This window comes from Siniperca chuatsi, linkage group LG16, assembly GCF_020085105.1.
Source record: "Siniperca chuatsi isolate FFG_IHB_CAS linkage group LG16, ASM2008510v1, whole genome shotgun sequence".
Taxonomy (NCBI): Eukaryota; Metazoa; Chordata; class Actinopteri; order Centrarchiformes; family Sinipercidae; genus Siniperca; species Siniperca chuatsi.
In genome coordinates this window covers 24,643,351-24,654,564 of record NC_058057.1, presented here as the reverse complement: position 1 = coordinate 24,654,564, position 11,214 = coordinate 24,643,351, and the positions used below count along the sequence as shown (strand labels likewise).

General features: G+C 39.6%; 1 protein-coding gene and 1 pseudogene across 1 annotated transcript; one reads left to right on the top strand and one right to left on the bottom strand.

Annotated features, from left to right (window-relative positions):
• Positions 1-2,076: 2,076 nt before the first annotated feature.
• Positions 2,077-5,139, top strand: LOC122863086. Its single transcript, XM_044169214.1, has 6 exons — positions 2,077-2,746; positions 2,889-3,170; positions 3,526-3,612; positions 3,703-3,731; positions 4,204-4,228; positions 5,012-5,139. Exons 1-6 carry the CDS (start codon positions 2,563-2,565, stop codon positions 5,074-5,076), a joined length of 672 nt encoding a protein of 223 aa, XP_044025149.1. The 5' UTR covers positions 2,077-2,562; the 3' UTR covers positions 5,077-5,139.
• Positions 5,140-6,797: 1,658 nt separating this feature from the next.
• On the bottom strand, positions 6,798-9,909 carry LOC122863035 (annotated as a pseudogene).
• Between the last annotated feature and the right edge of the window lie 1,305 nt (positions 9,910-11,214).

The window sequence follows — 11,214 nt, the reverse complement described above, 5'->3', positions numbered from 1 at the left end:
CATGTGTAGTGACAGAGTAAGTGACAGACAAATACAATAAACAGAATCTCTAATACTGAAAACACTTACTGTAATTTAAAGTATTGTAAAACTTAGTGGACTGTCTCCCTGCACACATGAGTCCCCAGATACTTAGAGGGGTAAAATATTTAATCTTAAAATGTTGATACCGTGAGCACAGGAATGTTCAAAAGCATAAGATGAGGTCATGGCTGTAAACAAATAACTAATCATGAAAACCGCAGTGGAAAGGAAGTGTGCTGTGGTTTCAGTTAGTAGTGATTCATATACACACACACACACACACACACACACACACACACAAACGAACAGAAGAGTTGCTTTGTTACCAACATTTATCTGAACTAACAATCTTCACATGTTCAACTTCCTCAGTTCTTATTCCTAGGATCTTTGTCAGACTGCTGTGACCTCTGACCTCTTTACTGTTGGTTGATCCAATACTGTTGCCCTCAGCAGCTCACTAGGTGAGAGGCAGCTGAATGTATAAAATTTAAAAGATGAAATAAATTCTCTCTTCACTTATTAGATATCTACAAGAAATTGTAGATGAAGCAGATAAGCTCCACCTATAAGTTTAACAATTCAGGAGGGGAAAAACAAAACAAAACCCACACATCACTATGATGAGGAGACACTTGACTCACCACAGGAAGTAGATATTTATGAAGTAGAATTTCAAAAACTTATGGTTAAAAGTGTCAGAACAATGGAACAATGGCTGAATTAAGATGGATTAAAATGTCTCAACTTCTGATAATGGTGGTTCATTTTACAGGTAATATATATACAGTTAACATTGGTACTGACTGACAGTTTAATCACTGACCCTATTCTATCGCAGCCACTGTTTTGTTTTCCACACCATGTGATTTTTAATTTCTAAATGCATATGTGTGGCAGGATTTAGAAGACACTGGTTTTGAACGTGGCATATCTCCATGATAGATCTATTATTGTTATAGTTAGTTAAGCCAGGAAACAAGGAATGCGAGGGAACAGGACCCAAACGCAGAGTAGCAGAGCAGGTGCAGATCACTATTAACAAAAAAGATTACACGGGATAAGGCAGGCAACATTAACTCACAGCAGTTAAGCAGTCTTGAACAGAAGAATCAAAATTCAACAGTGGTCATGCACAGTACAAGGAAACCATAAACCAGGTTACTCATAAAGGTAGAACAACAAACTAACAACTGAACAAAGGAAGACACAGACTTAAATACACTTAGGTTAGGGAGACAATGAGACACAGGTGAAACTGATCAAGACACAAGTGAAAACAATCAAAGCAATCAATGACAGGAAGCAAAACTAAAAGACAAGAGGGAAGGAGACTATTTCAAAATAAAACAGGAAATAACAGAACACAAAACCCCAAAACCACTGCAATTATATACAAATCCAACTGAGTTCTAGCAGATAGTATGTTTTAACTCCCTTATTGTTTAGACTTTCTCTTGAATCACTTGCTCGGGTGATTCACCAAGGTTACACTGCCACTTCAGTCTTTTATGACCACCACCTTTCTATGTAAATGACATACTACTTTTTGTCAATGACAACATATCCAATCTCTCTGCTTTGTTGGAAACTGTTATATGTTATGGTGATAATTCTAGGTACAGTAGGTAGGTAGGTAGTAGGTAAATGTAATAAATGATAAGGATAAATGTGGCAGTACTACCTGGGTCTTCAGTCGTTCAGGAACCACAGCAGCAGAAATGGTTAGACGTGGGCAGATTCGTGGAACTGCCAAATATAAATCAGACAGACTGAGTGTTACAGTGAACTGTTCTCTGGTTATATAGAAGGTCACAGGTGAAGATGTTGGTCGTTACAACTGCTGACAGTTCAAATTAGGACAACAATATGGTCAAGATCATTAAAGGACTAAAGACTCATCTCTGCAGTGTGAATAACATGAAAATACTGAAGTGGTAACATCAGAGTCTGATAAAACATACACTTTTTTAGTATTTAGTTTGATAAAAGCCCTTTATGTAAAGGTGTAAAATATAAAAGTTAAAGGTTTTTCACTCTTTTGATGTCTGCAAGGAGATCAGAGAGAATAAAAGCTGATATCAAACATAAATTAAACAGCCAACAGAGGTGAGAAAACACAGACTGAAGTCAGTACAAGGAAGTGACTCCTTACCTATCACAGGAAGTAGATTCTGTATTCATTTTAAGAAGCAGCACATTAGAGACTTTGACAGTTGAGAGCATTAGACCAAGAGAGAAGCACGATGGTTGAATTCAGATGGATTATAATGTCTTTATTTCTGATGCTGGCGTTCAGGTTTCCAGGTAAGGATACAAAATTCCTCCTTCACACTAACTCTGAACATAACAGTTATATTAATATTTCAGTTTATTTTTCACATTTCTCTCTTTTTATCAACAGCAGCAACTCTGCAATATTCCTCCTTCACTGACAGAGTTGGAGATGAAGTCACTTTGTCTTGTGAAAATGTGAAAGATGATCAGGATAAGTGTAACAGTACTACCTGGCACTTCATTGGTTCAAGAAACACAGGAATGCTGTTTGAACGTGGGCAGATTCACAAAAATGCTAAAGCTAAATCAGACAGACTGAGTGTTACAGCGAACTGTTCTCTGGTTATAAAGAAGGTCACAGTCGAGGATGTTGGTCAATATAGCTGCAAACAGTTCAAATCAGGACAACATCAAGATGCTCATGTTTATCTGTCTGTTATTACCAGTGAGTATTTACATCATAATGTTTTCAGCTCAAACTGTCTTGTTAGAACAATATACTGAAACATTACAATAATTATGATCACAGTGATGAAGTTAATTTCACTCTTGTTGTCTTTCTCTCACAAAATCTCCATCTTCACCAGTGACTGAACATGAGGATGATGAAAAGGTGACGTTAAAATGCTCTGTGTCTACATATGAACCGTGTGGACACACAGTGAAGTGGCAGTTTGAGGGCAATCAGAATGATTTCACAGACATGAAGAGATCACAGAAATCCTGTTCAGCCACTGTCACATTTACAACGTCTCACTTTAATCAGAAGTCGAAACATCATGAGTTGTTTAAATGTAACGTGACTGATGGCTACACTAAAAAAGTGCAGCTCTTTCCCTTCAGCCCTCAGCCCTCAGGTGAGAAACCAGGTGAGAATATGATGAGCTGTTTAAAATCACTTCATTCTTTGTCAATTGTTTCATTCAGATGGTTACGTTTTTTCCAGCTGTGCAGTTTGTTACATTTTATTATTGTATTCATTAAGGTGATGATGCAACAACTACAATATCACCAACAACAATTAGATCACCATCGACAGCAAGAAATAAATGGACATAAGAAAATAACCACATCAGCAGGCACAAACAACACAGCATCTACAAATAACAATAATGGAACAAACAACAAGGCAGTGACTGAACAGAACAGAACTACATTTACAGTTAGAAAAGACATGCAGGAAAGGTTTATTGATAGACACTGACAGACACGCTCTATTTCCAGGTTGGTGGTGGCTCATCATTGTGTCTGTGGGAGTTGCAGCTCTCGTAATAACCGTTGTGGTTGTCATCAGATGGAAAAGAACTGAAGGTGAGAGCAACCACAGATGAAACTTCTAAACAAGACGTTTTGATAAACCTGGAACCTAAAACTAAACTTGACTCTCTTTTGTCTTTTCAGGGATCAAAACACAGACGGATAAAAACACGGTGAGTTTTAAAAATGAATAATCAAACGTTTATACAATTGTGATTTTATAAATTGGGGTTTTTGTTATTCACTATTAACTGTGCAGTTCTACACCTGAAAGAGAATAAGAAAACAACAAACATTGCTGACTTCATTCTATAGAAAGTAAGTGGGAAATGTGAACAACACAATACAACCCCACCATCAGACCAACATGTGAACTTCACTCACAAGATATTTCAAAATCCAATCGGCAGATAAAAGCTGCAGCAAAGTGAACATTTCAGAAATAGTTTATTGATCCCCGAGGGGAAACTCTTTTGCTACAGCAGCTCACTATCACGTCAGTGCACACAGGAAGTGTAGAAGTACTAAGCAGAACAATTTCAGTTGTTATATAGCAGCAAAATCAGGACTTTCAGAACTCCTGTCAGGTTATGTTGGGTTAAGTTTAGGTGTATGTCATTTATGAGTTGTTCTCTTTCCTTCCAGGTTTGGGGTGATGATGATGATGAAGGTGACGCAGTGACCTATAGCACAGTGACAGCTTTCTCATCTTCTGCTGGAGCCTCCACTGATCCCAGCAACCTCTATGCTACAGTCAACAATTCAAATGAATAAGATGTTACTTATTAAATGTAACATGTTGTTTTTCTAACAATTACATGATTTTTTTGGATCATAGATTTATACTTTTAAAGTCAAAGCAGGCAGAGTTACAATAAGCATGATCTAAATAATTGGTCATGTTGTTCATTTTCTTGGCTTAATTGTTGTAAAGTAAGAACACAGTTAGAAAATATTAAAACAATGCATTATAATTGGCTGACAATTGATGTCTATCATAGAGATGATACAAAGAAACCAGTTGCAGATCACCTCTCACAGCACCAGCTCTGTGACACATGTAGCCTTGTGTTGAGTCTCCCTCTAGAGGTGGAGAGAGTGAATAAAGGAAGCAGACTGTATACTTAATACTGTGTATTGGGCAGAATGAAGGCTTTGTAAAATTCATTATTGTTTGCTTTTATTTTGTTAAGGTTAAATATTCTTTGTTACGCTCTTTATCTACTACTTAAGAGAATATTGCTTTTTCATTCAGTACATTTGAATACCCACCAATGTCAACCATTTTCTATGTTTTATTAGAAACTATGGCTGGTTTAACACCTTTCGAGTGAGATGGATTTTGTTTGTGGTGTTTTTAGTGTGTACGTGTGTATGTGCAGAAAAACTGTCAAAGGTAAATTCTGTTGGAAATGTTCCTGCTGGATGAAGTTTTGACTTCATGTTTTTTCAGTGACCCCCTCACCTTCCCTATACAGTAGCGCCACCATCAGACCAACATGGGAACTTCACAATTGAGATATTTCATAATCTCACGGTTTTCTTGGGTGGCAGGTGAGCAACTGTCGACCCAGACCCGGCTGCTACACGTAATCCCACCACTACAACGCCTTGGCTGTGGACTGTCGGGAGAACCATTCCTCAGCACGCTCACTCTGTGAACCGTCTGCTGTGCGATGCATCTCGCTGGACCGCTTCCAGAACCGTCTGCTGTGAATCCCATCCCTTTTTTTCTCAGCTCCGTCTGTATAACACATCCTTACCAATAACGCCGCACCTGTTGCTCATCATTAGAGGCTGTGGTTGGAGGTGTGGCTCTCCAAGGGACAGTGCACAGTTCAGTTCATTCATTCATTCGTGCATGCAAAGTCAAATACTTAGAAGACACACATCAGTACATTAAAGGGGCTGTAAGCGACATTCACTGCCACTAAATGTCACACTAGAGCACCAGCATCTCAGACCAAAACAAATGGGCGCTACAGCGCACCAGACTCCATTGTGAAAAACAGTCATTGTCATTTTACCTCGCAGATCATCACACTTGATTCAAACTGGACAGAAACGAAATAAAACTCACCAAAACCGTCTTTGTTAGTCTTTCCACTGTTCCAGCAATCACCAACTCTGGTTTGGTTGAAATAAACCCTTAATTCACGGAAATAATTCTGGCACTATGCCCCAGCCGGCAGCCGTGACAGGGCTGCAATGGCTGCTGTGAACAAATGCTCTGGCCAAAGTAAGACCACTAAAAGTGCTTGTTTTTTGCCACTGACAAGCTTAGACTGTTATTCTCTGTGTCTGACAACACTGTGGAAAGGATCCCTACAGAGATAGACCTTTTTGTTGAACAGTAAGATCCTTTTTGCTTAACCAGAAACAGCCATTTTATCACTCTCCCTCGCAACCAGACAGACTGAAAAAATTTTACCTAGCAGACCATCTAAACACACTTAATTCAAACTCTACAGAAACTGCTGTAATAATGTTTAGAATCTCATTTACAGAACCTTTAATGTAAATGTTTGCAAATAAGGGAGAAAATATGATCAAACACATCAACCCCAGTAAACATGTCACACAAAACGAAATGAAATAAAAATTCAGCACACAGCTAAAACATGCAACATGCATACAGGCATTTCTTTCTATTGCTCTCAACCCAACAGGGAGCCTCAAGTGTCGCCCAAACATGAGGTAGGAGGGAGCAAACTCTGTAGCACCGTGGACTGTATTGTTATAAGCTTGTAACAGCTCAGTTAAGTGTTCAGGCCACCTGTGCTGTTTGTTTGCTTCAGGGGTGGGTAGCATATACAGCAGTGTCTGACTTATTTGCTCTACTCTACCATGACCTGCTGGATGGTATGGGGTAGTGCAGCTTTCTGAAATCTCATGAAAGTCACAAAGGCGTTTCATTGAATCAGACTGAAAATTTGGACTTTGGTCTGAGTGGAATCAGGCCAGGAAACCAAATGTTTGAATGACATGGGACCAGATTATGCACACAGTAGTCTTTGCAGTTTGATTGCATGTTGACACAGGCCAGGCATAACAGGTGAACATGTCTGCCTCCAAGGGGTATGTGACGTCAGTGGGGTTTAAAGGGCTCAATCTTTCTGCAGGCTACAGGTGACACACCCAGACTGAAACAACCGCACCTCCTCATCCATGATTCTTAGAATCACAGGGTTTGGAGGTGGCTATAGTTTTCAAAATTACTGAGTTGTTGAGTAATTCAGTTTAATCAAACATTTTATTGATTACAATAATTCAAATACAGTACATGAAAGACAGATAAATTAATCACTGCTGTAAACGTTACGAAACCCCAATAATGTAATAACATATAATGAAATTATATTATTTGATAAAGTCCTTTAAGTGTTTTTGAAGAAGACAGGTTCAATTCAAAATGTAATTTTGAGTAAAATATATACTTTAGTGTTAGATGCATTTAAACAAATAAATCAAGCAGGTTACTTGTCGCAACTCTGAATCCCACAGGACATGAATGCACCAGATCATTGGGCTCTACAGTTAAATTGGAGACTGTAATGACTGGATGAATCTGTAAAATGTACACTTTTAAACATACCCTTTCAGTTTTGTCACAGTGAACCAACTTTACCAACTTTAGCAGTTACATTTTTAAGTTTTACTGATTAATGTCAATACAATTTATCACACAAAAGCATCAACGTTAAAACAACCTTCTCACACAACCCAAATACACTGTAGTGAACCTGAACTTTAGTAACTGGAAGCACAAGCTAAGGGTCGAGTACAGTCTGAATAAACAACAAACTACATAAAATCAATCAGTCTGTTTTTTTTTTAAACTAATGAAAAGCAATAATGTCTTCACTTTATTTCTCTTGAAAGATGAATTCCTAATGATGGCAGTTTCACAGCACTAACCGTGATGTATTACACCTTGCATCCTCTCCATCCCAGAAGCTTTTGATACAGTTCGTGCAGTAGCTGTGTCCACAGGGAATAGTCACAGGATCCTTCAGTAGATCCAGACAGATCGAACAGCAAATTGTTTCCTTGTCCAGCTGAACTCCTTTCTGCGCCATTTCACCTCTCAGTGGCAACTACTGTTTGAGTTTCACTTTATAAGAACTGAAACTATTTTGAGCTCTGATCCGAACATCAGCTGTTCTTGCAGTGAATGGGGTCTGTCAGCTCTTGGGTGGAACCTTCAAACTGTAGATCTGAAGGGGAGGGAACAAGGAAATATATGGACAGAGTGGAGATCTTATCTTATTAGCCTAAAAACATGTTGTTAACTAAAACTGTAGACAAACTGAGTTGAGGGGCTTCAACCTCCCTGGTTGGCTGGATGAAGGCGCCCTCTTGTGTTGTGCATCAGTTTTCACATTTCAGTTGTTAAAGTTCTGTGATGTTCACTGCAGGAAGACATGTAAAAACTTCACTGAGCCTTTGGCAGCTTCAAACAACATCAGTAGAGAGATTTAAATTTATGTAATCTATTTGAGTTTACAGAACTCAGCAGAGTCTCCCCATTTGAAAATCCAAAGTCCAGCATAGAGAGGCTGAGTGAATGTGGTCTGGACTCTGTGGTGTGGAGGAGAGTCATGGTTGCAGATATGCTGTAGAAGGACAGAATACCTGCACTATGATCCAGGTATACTCCTACTCTGGAGGACTGAGGACCTGAGACAGGAGTTCTGATGTTGTTGTACCAAAATTCATAACTTTTTTTGTGACATCTTAACGCCCAAGATTTGTCATTTAATCCGAACCCACATTCGTACGACCTCCCTGCTCTGCTGATATTCCTGTACGTGACTGCTACATAAACCGCCGTCCCTCTCCACTCCACCTCCCAGTAAAAACGTCCAGTCAGACTCTCTCTACTCAGGACCTGATAACATTCAGTGAATCTGTCTGGGTGACTAGAATAAGACTGTTGTTTACTCATTAATGTTTCTTTTCTGTTCCCCTCAGATAATGATAGCTGTGTGTGTGCTGTGTTTGGATCCAGTGTGATTTCGCGTGAATATTGTAAGAATCCAGCTCTGGTCTTGGGCTCTGGTTGTGAATTTGACAGTAAAACATTCACTTCAGTCACTGCCAGTGAGATGTTTGTCCATTTCTCACTCACAACGTCCTGTAGTTTATCTCTGACTTCTGACACAGCCGCTGTCACATCCTCAAAGTACCGCAGAGGACGGGTATTGATGCTGGATGAGTCTGTAGATTCACTGAGTCGTGACAGTGAGGGGTAGCTGTGTAGAAACACGTTGGATTCTTCTGTGCGTGAGAGCTGCTTCAGCTCAGCGTCTTTCCTCTTCAGCTCAGCGATCTCCTGCTCTAGTTTTTCCTTAAGCTCTTTGACTCGACTCACTTCAGTTTTCTGTTGGGATCTGACCTGCTGCTTCACATCAGAGCTTCTTTTCTTGATGAAATGGATCAGCTTTGTGAAGATCTTCTCAGTGTCCTTCACCACTTTATTAGCAGAGTGATTGATAGCCTCCCTCTCCTGCTGAAGCAGCTTCACATCTTTCTCTCGGTCGTGGATTCTCTGCTGGATGTTTTGTCGACTCACCTTGAGCTCTCTCTGCCTCTCATTCCTTTCTGCTGCAGCTGAGACTGTGTCGTGGCCTTTATGTTCCTCCACAGAGCAGAGATAGCAGATACACTGCTGATCAGTGCGGCAGAACATCTTCATCACCTCATCGTGACGAGAGCAGATGTTCTCCTGGAGCTTCTTGGAGGGGTCCACCAGCTTGTGTTTTTCAAATGTAGGTGATTCATAATGAGGCTGGAGGTGTTTCTCACAGTAAGAGGCCAGACAGACCAGACAGGACTTGAGGGCTTTCAGTTTTCTCCCAGTGCAGACATCACAGGCCACATCTTCAGGTCCAGCATAGCAGTGATCAGCAGGAGCAGACTGGAGTCCGGTCTTCTTCAGTTCCTCCACTAAAGCTGCTAACATGGTGCTTTTCACCAGGACAGGCTTCAGTGTGAAGGTCTGTCTACACTGAGTGCAGCTGTGGCTTTTCTTCTCATCCTCTCCATCCCAGAAGCTTTTGATACAGTTCGTGCAGTAGCTGTGTCCACAGGGAATAGTCACAGGATCCTTCAGTAGATCCAGACAGATCGAACAGCAAATTGTTTCCTGGTCCAGCTGAACTCCTTTCTGCGCCATTTCACCTCTCAGTGGCAACTACTGTTTGAGTTTCACTTTATAAGAACTGAAACTATTTTGAGCTCTGATCCGAACATCAGCTGTTCTTGCAGTGAATGGGGTCTGTCAGCTCTTGGGTGGAACCTTCAAACTGTAGATCTGAAGGGGAGGGAACAAGGAAATATATGGACAGAGTGGAGTTCACTGCGTTTGAAAGCAGGAATAAGAGGCAGGTGTTATCAAGCTTTCATTCAGTCCAGGAAGAGGAGTGGTTTGAGAGAGTGTTTTACAATAGAGCTCATTTCTCATTTAAAAACACTGGTCAGGTAAACTCTTCTTAGAATCACAGGGTTTGGAGGTGGCTATAGTTTTCAAAATTACTGAGTTGTTGAGTAATTCAGTTTAATCAAACATTTTATTGATTACAATAATTCAAATACAGTACATGAAAGACAGATAAATTAATCACTGCTGTAAACGTAATGAAACCCCAAAAATGTAATAAAATATAATGAAATAATATTATTTGATAAAGTCCTTTAAGTGTTTTTGAAGAAGACAGGTTCAATTCAAAATGTAATTTTGAGTAAAATATATACTTTAGTGTTAGATGCATTTAAACAAATAAATCAAGTAGGTTACTTGTTGCAACTCTGAATCCCACAGGACATGAATGCACCAGATCATTTGGCTCTACAGTTAAATTGGAGACTGTAATGACTGGATGAATCTGTAAAATGTACACGTTTAAACATATCCTTTCAGTTTTGTCACAATGAACCAATTTTACCAACTTTAGCAGTTACATTTTTAAGTTTTACTGATTAATGTCAATACAATTAATCACAGAAAAGTATCAACGTTAAAACAACCTTCTCACACAACCCAAATACACTGTAGTGATCTTATCTTATTAGCCTGAAAACATGTTGTTAACTAAAACTGTAGACAAACTGAGTTGAGGGGCTTCAACCTCCCTGGTTGGCTGGATGAAGGCGCCCTCTTGTGTTGTGCATCAGTTTTCACATTTCAGTTGTTAAAGTTCTGTGATGTTCACTGCAGGAAGACATGTAAAAACTTCACTGAGCCTTTGGCAGCTTCAAACAACATCACTAGAGTCAATTTCTTAACAGGAGTCACACCCTGTACCACTGATACTGCATTCAGGTCACATGAGAAAGATGGTCGATAAGAGTTCCCAGTATACAAATATTATCTGGTTGCTAAATAGACACAGGAAGAAGCACCACCTAAAGAAACATTTACAGAACAACAAATGAGAAGATGTCACCATCCATAATGTTTGATTGACAGGTGACCTCTGAGCAGTGAAGAAATGCCACAACAATCAGCTCTAAGCAGCAAACATGAAGACAAAATAAATTTAAGGATTAAAACACAGAGTTCAATCCAGTCCCTTTAATGACTTCAGCCTATTTGAGTTCACAGAACTCAGCAGAGTCTCCCCATTTTAAAATCCAAAGTCCAGCATAGAGAGG